Source organism: Pithys albifrons, chromosome 13, assembly GCF_047495875.1.
Source record: "Pithys albifrons albifrons isolate INPA30051 chromosome 13, PitAlb_v1, whole genome shotgun sequence".
Classification (NCBI taxonomy): Eukaryota; Metazoa; Chordata; class Aves; order Passeriformes; family Thamnophilidae; genus Pithys; species Pithys albifrons.
This window is the reverse complement of record NC_092470.1, coordinates 6,274,904-6,289,776: the sequence shown is the minus strand read 5'-3', so window position 1 is coordinate 6,289,776 and position 14,873 is coordinate 6,274,904. Positions and strand designations below refer to the sequence as shown.

General features: G+C 51.1%; 2 protein-coding genes across 2 annotated transcripts in view; both read left to right on the top strand.

The window, feature by feature from the left end:
• The first annotated feature begins 203 nt into the window (after positions 1 to 203).
• PCLAF (PCNA clamp associated factor) lies at positions 204 to 3,721 on the top strand. Its single transcript, XM_071568509.1, has 4 exons — positions 204 to 273; positions 519 to 596; positions 1,414 to 1,558; positions 3,285 to 3,721. The coding sequence occupies exons 1-4, from the start codon at positions 228 to 230 to the stop codon at positions 3,340 to 3,342; spliced, it is 327 nt and encodes a 108-aa protein (XP_071424610.1). The 5' UTR covers positions 204 to 227; the 3' UTR covers positions 3,343 to 3,721.
• A 6,592-nt stretch (positions 3,722 to 10,313) lies between these two features.
• Positions 10,314 to 14,873, top strand: part of CSNK1G1 (casein kinase 1 gamma 1) — a 94,853-nt gene continuing 90,293 nt past the window's right edge. Inside the window, 1 exon segment of the mRNA XM_071568235.1 lies at positions 10,314 to 10,450. The gene's annotated coding sequence lies outside the window, so the exon portion shown is untranslated.

The window sequence follows — 14,873 nt, the reverse complement described above, 5'->3', positions numbered from 1 at the left end:
GCAGGGACACCTTCCACTAGCCCAGGGTGCTCCAAGCCCTGTCCAGCCTGGCTTTGGGCACTTTCAGGGATGGGGCAGCCACAGTTTCTCAGGGTAACTCGTGGCAGTGCCTCACGCCCCACAGGGAAGAGTCTCTTCCCGGTATCCCATGTGGGATGCGGTCCCGGGCGGGGCGGGGCGGTGCCCGCGCCGCCATTGGCGGGGCGGGGCGGGGCGGGCAGAGCGCGATGGTGCGGACCAAGGCGGACCAGCGTGGCGGCCCCTTCCGCAAGGGTGCGGGACGGGACGGGACGGGACGGGACGGGACGGGACGGGATGGGATGGAATGGAATGGAATGGAATGGAATGGAATGGAATGGGATGGAATTGAATTGAATGGGATGGGATGGAATGGAATGGAATGGGATGGAATGGGATGGAATGGAATGGAATGGAATGGGATGGAATGGAATGGGATGGGATGAGCAGGGCAGGGGGCAGAGAGTGGGGCCGCCGCTGACCCCGCGCTGTCCCCGCAGTGTTGGGCGCCCGCGCCCCCCGGAAGGCGCTGGGCCCCGCCAGCCTCAACGCGGCACCGCCACCGGCCGCCAGAAAGGGTGAGCCTGCCTTCCCTTCCTTCCTTTCCTCTCCACCTTCTTCCCGCTTTCCTTCCTTCTCTCCCTCCTTCCCTCTCCCCTTCTCTCCTTCCTTCGTCCCTCTCTTTCCTTTCCCCTTCCCTTCCCTTCCCTTCCCTTCCCTTCCCTTCCCTTCCCTTCCCTTCCCTTCCCTTCCCTTCCCTTCCCTTCCCTTCCCTTCCCTTCCCTTCCCTTCCTCTCTCCCACCTCTTTCCCGCCTTTTCCTCCCTTCCTTCTCTCTCCCTTCTTCCCTCTTTTCCTCCCGCTCTCTCCTTCTTGCCTTTTTTCCTCCCTGTCTCCCTCCTCTCCCTTCCTTCCCTTCTTTCACTCTCCCCCTTCTTCCCTTTTGTCCTCCCTCTCTTCTTCTCCCTCCTTCCCTTTTCCCCCCTCCCTTTTTTCCCTTCCCTCCCCTCCCCTTTTTCCCTTCCCTCCCCTCCCCTTTTTCCCTTCCCTCCCCTCCCCTTTTGCCCTTCCCTCCCCTGTTGCCCTCCCCTCCCCTTTTGCCCTCCCCTCCCCTTTTGCCCTCCCCTTTTGCCCTTCCCTTCCCTTTTGCCCTTCCCTTCCCTTTTGCCCTTCCCTTCCCTTTTGCCCTTCCCTTCCCTTTTGCCCTTCCCTTCCCTTTTTCCCTTCCCTTCCCTTTTTCCCTTCCCTTCCCTTTTTCCCTTCCCTTCCCTTTTTCCCTTCCCTCCCTTTTTCCCTTCCCTCCCTTTTTCCCTTCCCTCCCTTTTTTCCCTTCCCTCCCTGTCTCACTCCCTTCTCCCCCTCCCTTCCCCGCCGGTCCCTGACTCTCTCCCCGCAGGTTGCGGGCGCCCCGCGGGGCTGAACCCGGTGTGTGTCCGGCCGGTCCCCGCCTGGCAGAGGAGCATCGGCGAGTTCCTGCTGCGGGTCCCGCCCAAGGAGAACCGGGCGCCCGACGGATCCGTGCCCGGGAGCAGCGGCCTGGGGTGGGTGTCGGGCAGGGCCGGGGGTCACACAAATAAATCCCTGCAGCGAGCGGGGCAGAGGAGATGCAGAAGTGTCGCCACGTGGGGTAAAACGCAACGTGGACGGACAGATTTTGTACGCCTGGGGAGTTTCGGGGACTGGTTCAGCTAAACTTAAACTTAACGTTCATTTCCTGAAGGGAAGTTCTGGCCAGGTGGGGGTTAGTCTCTTCTCCCAGGCATTCAGCAATAGGACAAGGGGACACGATGGGCTCAAGCTCTGCCAGGGGAAATTGAAGTTGGAGATCAGAAAAAACTTCTTTGCAGAGAGAGTGCTCAGGCATTGGAATGGGCTGCCCAGAGAGGGGGTGGATTCCCCATCCCTGAAGGATTTTAAACTGAGATTGGAGGTGGCACTGAGTGCCATGATCTGGTAAAGGGACTGGAGTTGGACCAAGGGTTGGACTTGATCCCGGAGGTCTTTTCCAACTCAATCAATTCTATGATTCCTTTGAAAAAAAAAACAAAACCACAACTGAGGTTCCCTGGAGTGTGGCAAACAACCAGCTGCAGAGCTGTCGTGGGGCAGCTGGGGTGCTGCTCTAATGTGGGCTGTCAGAGCATGGTCTGGGTGGTAATACTAAAGAGCAAAACCTCTGGCATCTCCAAATAATCTGGAGAGTGACATTCCTGGGGGCATGAGACAGGAGTGTTGGTGTCCTTATATTGTGATTAGTTTTCCCCCATGACTGTTGTGAAAATACAATGTATGAAGGAGCAGGCAACTGCTGAAAAGTTGGCAGTGTGTCTCCAAACCTTCATAAACTCATGGAAATAGTGGTCCCAGCAAAGTCTGGGAAAGTGCAGCATCTGTCTCCAGGGACTTCAGGGGGGCCTTCTCAAAATGGGTGGAGTAACTGGTAGCTCAGGCAAGTTCTTAGTGCTCAGACTTAAAAACTTCATGTCCCTACAGAGCACAGCAATGTTTTGGGAGAGCTTAGGAGAGTGCTGGCCACTTCCATGTGCCAGAAATTGAATTGTTTTTCCAAGCTGAAACCTCAAAAATTAACTTGTAGACTGCCCTTCTGACTGAAATGGTGGCAGGGTAAAATAGTATCTTATAGACACCTGTTTTCAATACAGAATTCTCTGTTGAACCTCAATTTTTCCAACAAATACAGATATTCCTAAACTGCCAGGGGAGGTCCCATAAGAATCAACCTGGAATTGCCCTGCAGGACAAGCAAATAAAGTCTTTTAAGTGCCTCCTACCTCTTGGTGAAATAGAAGGTGTGGTTAGAGGAGAACACAGAGTGTCCCCATCCAAAACAATTGCAGCTTCCCAGTGTGTTCTGGAAGAAGCAAGAGCTGTACCCGCTCAACTGCACAACCTCTTTTGGTCAGTAAGTTAGTCAGGTTGAAATTCAGCTGTGAAATGGGAGTTTGCAGCTTCCAAAGAAAGATGTGGAACCTGTGTGTGGCCCTGTGGGTCAGGGACACCTCGAGCCTCTCCAGGGATGTCTTGGTGTGGGAATGGTTTTTTTTCCCGTTTGAAGGAAGGTCTGTGCTGCTCCATCTAGGCTGGTAACCCTTGGGATAAAGCAGGATCTGTCAGTCCTGATGCCTCAAGGTGCTGTCTGGGGTTAATTGATGTCATTTAGGTCACCCAAGCTCTAAGGAAAGGGCTTTGTTTGCCTTTCAAAGCTTTGATTGGGTTCTGTTAATGCTTTTGAAATGTTTCTTACAGAGCTCGGAGTCTGCCACCGGATCCTGCTCAAAATGGAGAGTCCTCTGAGGAGGAGTAGACATGATCTGACCTCGATTTTCATGATAAACTGCTCCTCCTACTCAAGCTGGTTTTTGTACATTTTTACAGTTTTTTATAGTTTGTTATGGCTTCCATTCACCTGTTGTACAGGACTAAAAGTCTGAGAGACAGCATGAACACTCTGGAGAAATTAATTAATTTATACAATTTGGCACTTAGCATTGAATGTAAATCACTGGGTTCATTTTTGTCTCCGTTTCCCTGAGTTCCTCGGTGCCTCCTGCATGTTGGGCAGCTCTTGTCTTTCATCTTCTGATTGCCTTGCACTTGTGCAGGACTTGCCATGGTTGTGGTTGTTCTGTTTTTAGAAAGCAGATCCTTATCTTTTTAATAAAGGTTGAAGCCTTTTGATCACACACTTGTGTCGAGTATTTATTGAAGTCAAAGCTGTTAGTGAAGATTTCTTTGTCCAAAGATGGGAAACAGGCTTTGGAAAGACCCTGGTGAGGTGGATGGGCTGGCACTCACTATGATTAGAGGTGAAGTTTAATTAAAACAAATTCCAAAGAATCAAAACCCTGAAAGCTTGGGGAGCAATAAAAGGCCAAAACTAAATAAAACTTGTTACTGTGAGTTGCCTGAGGCTCCCATGCAATATTTGGGGTAATTTATAGAAAAAAAGCGAGTGGGCTTTTGTGCTGGGTCTTAATCTTGAAGGTTCTGCTTCTGCTCTTCCTCAGAAGCTCCACAAATGATCAGAGTGGTGTTGAGTGGATGAAAAGGGGAATTTAGGAGATTTAAATTTAGCACATGAGGAGAACTTAGTGGCAGCTCTAGTAGATCAGCCTGGTGTGGTTCTGGTGGGGAAGGTGGTGGCTGCTGTCAAAGCCTCTTCCTAAAAAATCTGCTGATACAAAGGAGGGATGTCACAGAAAAGCAGTGCTAGTTGTTTGAATTACTTTAACAGAAAATTATGTAAATTAAGGGGAATAAGCTCATGGTAATGTGCTGTACAAACCACAGACTTCTCTGCCCTGACATCACACAAAACATCACCAGGTGACAGGTCCCATGGCCACAGTGACACCATGGTGGACCTTCCCTTTGACATTTCACCTGCCAAATTAGCTGTATCCACAGTCCCCATTTCTCCTCTAAAACTGCCTGGGAAACATCTAAAACTGCTGGGCTCTAATCACATCTGCTCATCCCCTGCCTCCCCTCTGGGGTCACCTGTGTTTAGTGCCCCAGGAGGGCTGTGCAGCTGCCAGGTGGGGAGGGGAGGATGATGGAGACCTGCATCATACAATCCCTGAATAATTTGTGTTGGAAGGCACCTTAAAGATCACCTCATTTCACCCCCTGCCATGGGCAGAGATACCTTCCACTAGACTAGGCTGCTCTAAGCCCCATCCAACCTGGCTTTCAGCACTTTCAGGGATGGGGCAGCCACAGATTTTCTGGGCAAACTGTGCCAAGACCTCATCACCCTCACAGCCAACAATTCCTTTCAGTATCCCATCTAATGCTGCCCTATTTCAGTTAGAAGCCATTCTCCCTTGTCCTGTTCCTCCAGGTCCCTGTAATAGTCTCTCTCCATGTTTCCTCCCAGCTCCTTCAGGTGCTTGAAGGCCACGATTAGTTCACCCCAAAGCTTCTCTTCACCAAGCTGAACAATCCCAATTCTTTCAGCCTTTCCTCACAGCAGAGCTGCTCCAGCCCTCTCATCAACTTGGTGCCTCCTCTGGACTTGCCCCAACAGTTCATGCACTTCCTGAGCTGGATCCCTCTGACACACATCAGTAAACAGCTAAAATCTGATGGAGCCGAACACACGAGGCTGTGGAGGGCTGTGAGTGGCACAGGAGCCTGCCTGATCCACACCTACCCTACTGTGAACCTCAGGAAAGAGCAAAACTCGCTATTAAGGAGCAGCTAAACCTGCTTTTTCATCTAATAAAAAAAATAAATACATTCTGCCTGCCAAAATAACATAAAATCAGGAACTGCAGTCTTAAATCTGAGACTCAGTTTTGACGAAGAAAAAAATGCAGGAGAAGGTGTGTGTTTGGATGTGTTCCCACACCGTTGGGAATACAGGAGGGTGACCTTTAGCCTGTGCTGTGCTGAGGCTGATTTGCCTCCAGCTGTGTCTCTGCTGGTAACCTTTGAGTTTGACTTTGTAGGGAAATGGGAACAGCATCCAGTTCTTCTGAAAATGAGGGAGAAAATCCAAAAGGGAGCAAGGTAAGGAACAGGAGACTCAGACAGCCCAAAATAAAATTTATAGGGAAGACCAGACTTGCAGAGGGTTTCCACATCCAAAAGCTTGCCTGGTTGTTTTTTTCCCAGCTATTGTTGCTCCAATAAAAAAGTCTCCTTAAAACAGCTCTCTGGAGGTCTTGGATTGCTGAGGGAGCAGTAGGATCCCAGCTGTGGCACCCTGAGTACATTGCTGAAGGATTTCTATCTATCATGACAAGTGCTTAAATCCAGCCATGTAATTAACTGCTAATTCATTAATAATTAAAGTTCATCAGGGTAAAAAGAAGGGCCAGTATGGTGGTGGAAATAAATTTAAGAGAAGGGTAAGTTGTCTGGATCACTGGATGGATACAGCACCTAACAGGTTTTCTCTGTGGAAGGGAAATTCTAGAGTCTTAGGGGAAGAGGTGTAAAGTGGAGAACCTTTTAAGGGGAAAAATCAGCTGGAAATCTGGTCAGTTATTACTACTATTATAACTACAAAGTAATTCTTAATTTTGAGGTAATTTCTTGTGAGTTTAAAGAATTACTTGAGAAGGATTCTACTTTGGTTAAATCCATATAAACACTGCAGCTCCCTGAGAGCCCCTTCCAGTGCCCAAAGGGGCTCCAGGAGAGCAGGAGAGGCACTTGGGACAAGGGACTGGAAGGGCAGAACAAGGGGGAATGGCTTTCCACTGACACAAGGCAGAGTTAGATGAGATATTGGGAAGGAATTGTTCCCTGTGAGGGTGCTGAGGCCCTGGCACAGGTTGCCCAGAGAAGCAGTGACCGCTCCATCTCTGAAAGTGTTGAAGGACAGGCTGGACAGGGCTTGGAGTAACCTGGTCTAGAGGAAGGTGTCCCTGCCTATGGCAGGGAGTGGAACAGGATGAGGTTTTTTCTCCCTTCCGACCCAATCCAGCCTGTGATTCCAATACTTTTAAGCACCAATACCCTGGGCTGACCATAGATGTCAGCAGCCTCTGCAGCTCCGAGCACCGGGCTCTGCCAGGGACTGGAGCAAGACTCGTTCTGCCTTGGACCAGTTTATTTATTTAGGAAACGTGCAGGGAATATATAAACGTATGGACGAGAGACTGGAATTGCTCGTTTCCTGAGAGTCTGTGTTCTCTCTTCAGGTAAGGAAATGGCAGCAGAAAATCACCCACCGTGCCGAGTCCCGATGTCCTGCTCAAACCCAGCAATGCTGGAGGGACAGGGGTGGGCAGTGAGGGGAACCTGCTCCCCCCAGTGGATTTTATTCCCATCCCAGCACGTGGGGTTTTCTGTCCATAGTCCAAATGATTGATTTGACTCCTGACCTCGAGAATATTGCAGCCCTGAGAGTACTAATGAGCAATAAACTGTCCTCAGCTGAGCCCCCAAACCATGCCTGAAGGTCCAGACTTTTCCTGGGGGATGCTGGATGTACCTTCATCACAAAGGAGAGCTCAGGGATTCACTGCTGGCACGACTGGGCATGTGTTTCTGCAGGAGCTTGCGGATGCTCCAAAAGCAGCTGCAAAGTGAGCACACAAAGTGTTTAGGAGAGGAGATGGAAATGTTTAGGAAACAAGAATTTCCAAGGGTCTGATATGTTGAATTTTAAATCTTGAGGCAAAACTGTTTGGGCAAGCAAGAGTGATGGGACAGAGCCCATCTTTTCCCAACCCCATAGCCTAGCCTAAAGCTTTTCCTTTTCCAAGTAGGGATAATCACAAATTGCTGCTGCTCCAGAGTGTTTTTTAAGCTTTTCCCAGCAGCCTCCTCATGTCCCATCCAGGCCAGACGGCACGTTTGTGTCGGATGGAGCTGGAAGGAGGGATGTGCTCCTGCTGGGCGGTGCAGGGACAGCTGGGCGGCGGGGACAGCAGATGTCCCGGCCCTGGGGGCGCAGCCGGAGGGGAGGGGGCCGGGGCCGGCATCTGCTGACCCCTCACCTCGACAGGGAAATCCAGCGCCAGACCTCGGGGCCTCATCCCCCACATTAGGGGTTTGCATCACTTTTTCTGACTTCCAAGGCTTTTCCTGAAAAAAAAAAATGTCCAGTTTAGATCCATTTTTCAATTCCCACTCCTCAGAATGAAACTGCTGCCACGGACTTGGCAAGTCTGAGTTCAGGTGCTGCCTGCTTACATTAAGGGAGTCACACCAGACTCCCTGTCACACCGGAGCACTATTAATTTTGGCAAATTCCAAGCCTGTTCATATATAATCCTGCTCTGGATTGAGATTTTACAGAGCTGTTTCTATCAGGAGAGGAAGAGACCCTGGTACCTTCTTGCTCTACACGGTTTCTCCTCTGCTTTCACTCCTCTGCCAAAAAATGTGCTTTTAATCTTTGTATTTCCTTGGCCTTTGATTTTTCCCTCTTTGCACATTACCCAGAAGGATTCGAGGTCTGGGTCTGCGGGGTCCCTGCTGCCCACGCTGCCGTCTCGGGGTGGTGCCTCCCTGTGCCTGATCCTCAACAGGAGCTTCATTGTCCTTCCCGCTGCTCCGGACAAAGGGCGATTGTCCTGCCCACCAGCTCCAGCCGGCCACGAGCTGCTTCATCCCCACCAGAGAAGCTGCAGCAGTTGCAAGAAGAAAAAGCAGGATGTTTCATTTCTGTTCCTAATAAGGCACTTGGGAATTGGTCTGGATTCTCACCTGTCTTGGTTGAGGATGAGGAGCTCAGTAAAACCTCTGCTGGGATGGCCCTCCCTGCCCCCCCAAATATTTTGGGGTCAGGTTTGAGCTCCCTTCATGTGTCATTCCACATACAGGCCAGTCTTTGGATCAACTCTTGAGGGATTAGCACAGGGCTAATGAGAATCTGCACATTTAATAGGACTTAGCAAAAGAATTACTTGGACTAAAATTGATGACAAATAATTTTTCAGATTGAAGACACTTCTTGGGACAGCCCAGATGGTTCAGACCAGAAAAAATGGGAGATGAATATTTTCTCCCTTTGATCAAAGATGGGGGGATATTGTGATATCCACATGATTATTAATTTCTTCAATAATAACACAAAGAATAAGCAAAATAAGCTTATTCTGGAGAACAGGCCTAGGGTGGTATTCAATATGATGCTGCCAGGACAGGGTGTTCAGATGGCTGGATTGAGGAATTCTAATTTTTATAGCAATATTGAAAACTGAAAAGGCTTAAAAAGAAACAGTAAGCCTTTATTAAACCTGTATCTGTTTGCTGATTGCACATAAGTATTTAAAAATAAAAAGAGCAAGCAAAAAAAGCTGAAGTGAAATAGTACCAATTTTCATTGTAACTGAGATGTGTTTTCAGGTTAATTATGGTTCCAGAGGAAGATTTCCAAGCTTGGCCACAGGAACATGAGGTACTAGAGGAAATATACAATTTTAATGCCTAAATTCTGGATCTGGACACATTTTCCAAGAGATATTTCCAAATAACTCTGTGGTTCATCCTTGGTGGGGTCCATGTGCTGAAGAGCTATGATTTGTGTGGCTGGATAATGAGATTGTCCCCAGGCTGGGGGGCTACACTCCATGGATGAAGCTTTTCCTCACTGTGTTTTTTTAACCATTTTCAAGGAATGAGCAACCTGGTCTAGTGGAAGGTGTCCTTGCAGGGGTGGGACAGGATGGTCTTTAAGGTTCCTTCCAACCCAAACCATTCTGGGATTCTCTGATTCTCTGAATATGATAGTTTAAAAATATCCATCTGGAAAATGCCAACTTCTTCAGCAGCAGTAGCTGCAGCCAGGGATTGTCCAGGCAACAACCTCAGGGGTTTTTCCGCCACAGAATCATAGAATGTTGAGGTTCGGAAAGGACCTTAAAACTCATCCCATTCCACCCCCTGGGTATGCACACCTTTCACTAGACCAGGTTGTTCCAAGCTCTGTCCAACCTGGCCTTGGACACTTCCAGGGATGGGGCAGCCACAGCTTCTCTGGGCAATGTGTGCCAGGGCCTGCCCACCCTCACAGTAAATACTCTCCATCGTATTTCCTATTAAGACCTGGAACACAGAGGTATTTTTGGGGTGTGAAGTGTTTCAGGAGGAAGGTTTTCCCTACCAAGAAGGCACAGGGGACCAGGGCTGTGGTGTGGGAGGTGACAAGCCAAGGTGCATGCTGAGCCCAGGCAGGGGCTGAGCTGAGCCCAGGCAGGTGCTGAGCCCCTGTGGGTGCTGAGCTCAGGCTTGTGCTAAGTCCCGGTGGGTGCTGAGCTGAGCCTAGGCAGTGCTGAGCCCCGAAAGATTATGAGCTCAGGTTTGTGCCAGGCCCCTGGCGGATCCTGAGCCCCGGCTGATGCTGAACCCCTGTGAGTGCTGAGCCCAGGACGACACTGAGCCCCGGCGGGTGCTAAGCCGAGCTCGGGTGGTGCTGAGCCCCCGTGGATGCTGAGCCCAGCTTTGTGCCGAGCCGAGCGCCGGTGGAGCCGAGCCGAGCCGAGCCCCAGTACCCGGTGCGCGGTGCCCAGTGCGCGGTGCCTGGTGCTCGATGCCCGGTATTCGATGCCCGGTGCTCGATGCCCCGTGCCCGATGCCCGGTGCGCGGTGCCCGCTGCCCAGTGCGCGGTGCTCGATGCCCGGTGAGCGGTGCGCGGTGCCCGATGCCCGGTGAGCGGTGCGCGGTGCGCGGGGCCCGATGCCCGATGCTCGATGCTCGATGCCTGGTGTCCGGTGCCGCCGCCTCCCCCTGGCAACGCCACGCGGTCTCCAGGCGGCCGCGGTGCCCCGGAAGCGGCGCGGGCTCAGGGCGGAGCCGCGCGGGGCGGCGCCGGCGCCGAGCGCTGCCGGGTCGGGCCGTGCCCGTCGAGCGCGGCCGAGGGAGGAGCCGCGGCGGGCGCGGGGAGAGCGGCGGCGGCCCCGGCCCAGCGCAGCCCGGCCCGGCCCGCCCGGGGAGCGCAGCGCCGGAGCAGGTACGAGCGGGGGGTCGCGGGGTCCCGGCGGTCGGTTCGCCGCGGCCCGGCCGCCCTCCCGCGGCGGAGGCTCTGCCGGGCTCGCCGCTCCAGCCCTCCCGGTGCGGCGGGAGCGGCTCCGGCCGGGCGGAGGAGCCGCCGTGGAGCGGCCCGAGGGACCCCCGGGAAGGGCGGCGGCCCCTGAGGGTCTCAGCTCCCCCCGGGGCGTGGGCGAGGGGGTACGAGGCGGGTTCGGGGTCTGTGCGCCGGCACTGCCCAGGGGATGGAAAGGGGCGATTTGGGGTGAGGAGAGACTGGTGACCTTCGCTTGGGGTCTGGGGGGCTGTCCCGAGAGTGCGGGGCTGGGACCTGCCGCGGAGGGAGCTGGAGGTGCCTTGGGAACTCCAGAACCTGGTGGTGTTCCCGGTGTAAAGAAGTGAAGTGCTCCATGTAACTGGAGGTGTATCGGCAGCTTACTTGTGTGAAGAAGTTGTACATCCCCCTTATACCTGGGAAGCTTTTATTTCTATGTGTGTTGGTACAGTGTGTAGCTCTGAGGGCTGGAGTTCCCTGTGTGGTCCAAATCATGGAATCCCAGAACGGTTTGGGTTGGAAGTGACCTTAAAGCCCATCTCGTCCCACCTCCTGCCATGGGCTGGGACACCTTCCCCTAGACCAGGTTGCTCCAAGCCCTGTCCAGCCTTGCCTTCGACACTTCCAAGGATGGGGCAGCCACAGCTGGCTCATGAGGTTGACTTTTCCTTTCCCAGTGTTTCACTGCTGCTGGCCATCCTCTTTGGCCTTTCTCAACAATGACTTTTCAGCTCATAGGAAGCATCCTGAGCAGACTCCAAGCTCATGGTCTGTCCAGCTGCCTCCCATGTCCTGAATTCATGTGGAGTTTTCCACCTTTCCCCATTTCTCCTTGCCAGGCTCCTGGCAACCTGCTTGAAGTCCCACTGTCATGGGTGTGACCTCAGACTTGATTTTTTTTTATCAGTGACCTAATGCCTGTGTGTAACCAGCTTGTGCTGCCACTCCCCGAGTTCTTTGGGACTTGCCTTTTCCTTCTTTCAGCTCTGCAGCTACAGGCTGTGATTTACCCAAGTGAACCATCACTACATCCTTGGTTCAGTGCTGTGTTGGGAACTCAGTCTCTGGGTTGGGTGAACTGGGAATCAGGAGCTTTGTTCCCATTCGCTCTTATCGAAGAGAAACTCTTATCAAATATTAGCAGCATTTTCCCACAGACACATTCCAAAAAATACAAGGAGTGCCTTTGAGTTACAAGTTTGAGGAGATTCAGACAGCAAAATCCATGGAGGATTCCTCGCTGCTTGCCTGTGGCTGAAGTTTTGGAAGTGCTGACAAGGTGGCAAAGTGTTACTGATGAGAGAATTCAGGTTGCATGACATTGCTGGTGTAGAGAGATGCACACAGTGGTTGTCTCCATGTGAAGCTGGGCTCACACTGGCGCTGTTGGAGTCAGGGGTGAGCTGGAGATGCCACTGATGATTAATGTCAGTAGAAGTTGGGAAAGGTGACCACTGGCAAGGTGTGCCCAGATAGGAAAGGAATTTGAATATTGTGGTATGTAGAAAAAAGTGATTCTTAATAAAACCCCCCATGGTTGTACTTAGGAAGCATGGGGGATGGAGGTGAGAGCTGGCCAGGCAAATCTCTGCTCTCCGTGTTGAAGTGGCAGCACCCCGGCACTGCTGATATTCCAGCCTTTTGGCAAAAGTCTTGCCGACTCCAGTGAAATTTTAGACTATTGGCTTGATAAAATCAGGGCTTTGTGCTCCCGCCCTGTGGAAGGACTTAAACTTTTTTTGGATACAAGTGTTTCTTCAAACGGTGCCTGCCCTGAAATTGCTTTTCTAGACTTGGCTGGTGCCTCTTTATTTTTTAAGAGCTGTTGAGTGGTGAGGATGAGAGGTTCAGCTCTCTGCTTTCCTCTGTGTGTCTATAACTGTGCATTTTTAACTGCGGGCCAAAAGTCCTTGCAGGCTTGGGCCAATTTGGGCTTCTTGCTGTGTTTTGTGTGTGGAAAGTTCTGTTATCTGGTCATGATGGCTGGAAACTCACTCCAGAGTCTCACAGTAAATTGATCTGTGGCTGGTACATACCTGTCTGTGTTTGTGCCAGTGTTGCTTCCTAAAATCAGCTCTTCTCTCTGCTGTTTTTGGAAAGCTTGGCTCAGCTCTTGGCTCCTTGTTTCCAAACCACACACACCACCATTGCAGTTGCTCTGTTCCATGTTCTTAGTCGTTCTCCTCCCTGCACGTGTTTGCTCAAAGCTAATCCCTGAGTGGAGCCGGGCCTGGAATGGCAGGGGAAGGCTCTCAGGGATGCTGTGCCGTGCATGGGGAATTCCTTTGTGCCCATATCCTTCATGTCTGAGTCAGGTTGGTGGCTCGCAGGTCACAGTGGCAAGTCTTTCTCTCTTTTTCCTTGGATTAAAGAGCTTTGCAGTTCATAGTAGTGAGTCCTGTGGGGTGAGGCTGAGGGAGCTGAGTTTGTTTAGCCTGGAGAAGAGGAGGCTCAGAGGTGACCTCAGCACTGTCTAGAACTGCCTGAAGGGAAGTTCTGGCCAGATGGGGGGTGGTCTCTTCTCCCAGGCACTCAGCAATAGGACAAGGGGGCACAATGGGCTCAAGCTCTGCCAGGGGAAATTGAAGTTGGAGATCAGAAAAAAGTTCTTTGCAGAGAGAGTGCTCAGGCATTGGAATGGGCTGCCCAGAGAGGGGGTGGATTCCCCATCCCTGAAGGTTTTTCAACTGAGCTTGGCCGTGGCACTGAGTGCCGTGATCTGGTAAAGGGACTGGAGTTGGACCAAGGGTTGGACTTGATGATCTCAGAGGTCTTTTCAAACTCAATCAATTCTATGATTCTGTGATTCTTGTGAAGTCTGAAGTGTATGACTGTGCCTCGTTCCAACCCATCTATCTTGCTCTTCCATAGGAGTTTTTATGTTGTTCCAGTTCTCCATGCTGACAAACTTGACTTCCTATTCCAGACTCACCGTTGTAAAATATTTGGGCAGGTTCAGAGCTCCGCTGTGAAGGGAGCTGTCAGCTGGGTGAGATCCTCAGTCCATCCCATCCACAGCCACTTGCTGTCTTCCCTACCCTGATACTGCCCCCTTTTTTGTGGTTTTTAAACTCATTTCCAGCTCTTTGGAAGCAATCAGCCGCTGCGAATTTTCAGGTTAACAGATGAAATCCTGTGTAATGCCTTAAAAAGTGCTACCAGATGAGACCAGGAATCCATCTGGCCTGGTATCCTGCTCACTGGTAACCAGGAGCAGATGCTCGGGGAGGGGAGAACACAAACACAGCAGATCTAATCTGGGGAAATAGAGCTTTATTTTTCTCTCTCCAGCAGTTCATGACCTCCCTGAGCCAGGTGTTGAATTTAGGAACCTTCACACTTTTCTTCATGATTTTCATGATTTTAGGAAACAACTTCTTCTATTCCTGGTGGTCTCTTGGCTGAATTGTCCTTATATATTTAGACTTTTCCTTCCACATTTCTTGTTGCTCTTCATGTCATTGCCTGCTCTACTCCAGCCTCCTGGAGAGAGGTGTGGCAGGAGGGGTGGCACAGGTGAACAAGGGAGGTTGGCAGAGGTGCTGATCAGCTCAGTGCTGATATTTATGGTGCAGGTGCCTCTTTAGAGGTGTTTTAGAGGTATTTTCTCCTATATTATTGTCTCTGTAATTACAGACATTCTGCTTGTTAGTGATGTAAAAACCAAGGGGTTTGTTAAACACTCCGCTGTGTTCCTGCTCCCTCGAGGTTGGCTTCAGTTCAGTCTGTCATATTTTTTGAAGTCAAAGTTAGGATGGTTGTTCCTGATGTGCTGTGCTGTGAATTGTATCACCCACTCGCATCACGAGATTTTACTGCAATTCCTTGGAGTCATGGCTCTTATTTACTGATCATCCTGAATTATTCAGAGTAGCAAATGTTGTCATCTTAGTAACTGCACAGCTCAGTGTCGTTGAGCAGAATCCTTTGGCGAGTCCCTTCTGCTATAAACCAACCAGTGATGTGTTCTTCCCCCTTCCTTACCCTATTTTACCAGTTATTTATGTCATGACGGATTTTTCCTTTTATCCTGTGGACTTTTGTTCTCCAAAGAGCTTTGAAGGATCCTGCCATGTAGGATTCTTGGGTTTTTCAGGGGAGTATATCAGCTGCATTTCCCTTTTTCACGTGTTCCATCCGCTGCAAAAGGAAGAAGGAAAAGAAAAGAAGGGAACAGCCCCTAACCGACCCCTGAGACATGACTTCATTTAGTACAATATAATCAGCCCTGTGGTCATTTAGGCTGGGTTTGGGCCAGCTCTGGTTTAGCTGGTGTGGCTGCCTGGTCTGGGGTCGCACAGAGGCTGCTGAATCGCTCTGTGAAAGCTGAGCCAGGTGTGCTTCAGGTACC

What these genes read in the sequence shown, in the direction of transcription:
- PCLAF (XM_071568509.1), top strand. Translation starts at nt 228, where the DNA reads ATGGTGCGGACCAAGGCGGACCAGCGTGGCGGCCCCTTCCGCAAGG. An exon ending in TGGCGGCCCCTTCCGCAAGG is followed by an intron (nt 274 to 518) that starts GTGCGGGACGGG and finishes CTGTCCCCGCAG; the next exon opens with TGTTGGGCGCCCGCGCCCCC. An exon ending in CCCGGGAGCAGCGGCCTGGG is followed by an intron (nt 1,559 to 3,284) that starts GTGGGTGTCGGG and finishes TGTTTCTTACAG; the next exon opens with AGCTCGGAGTCTGCCACCGG.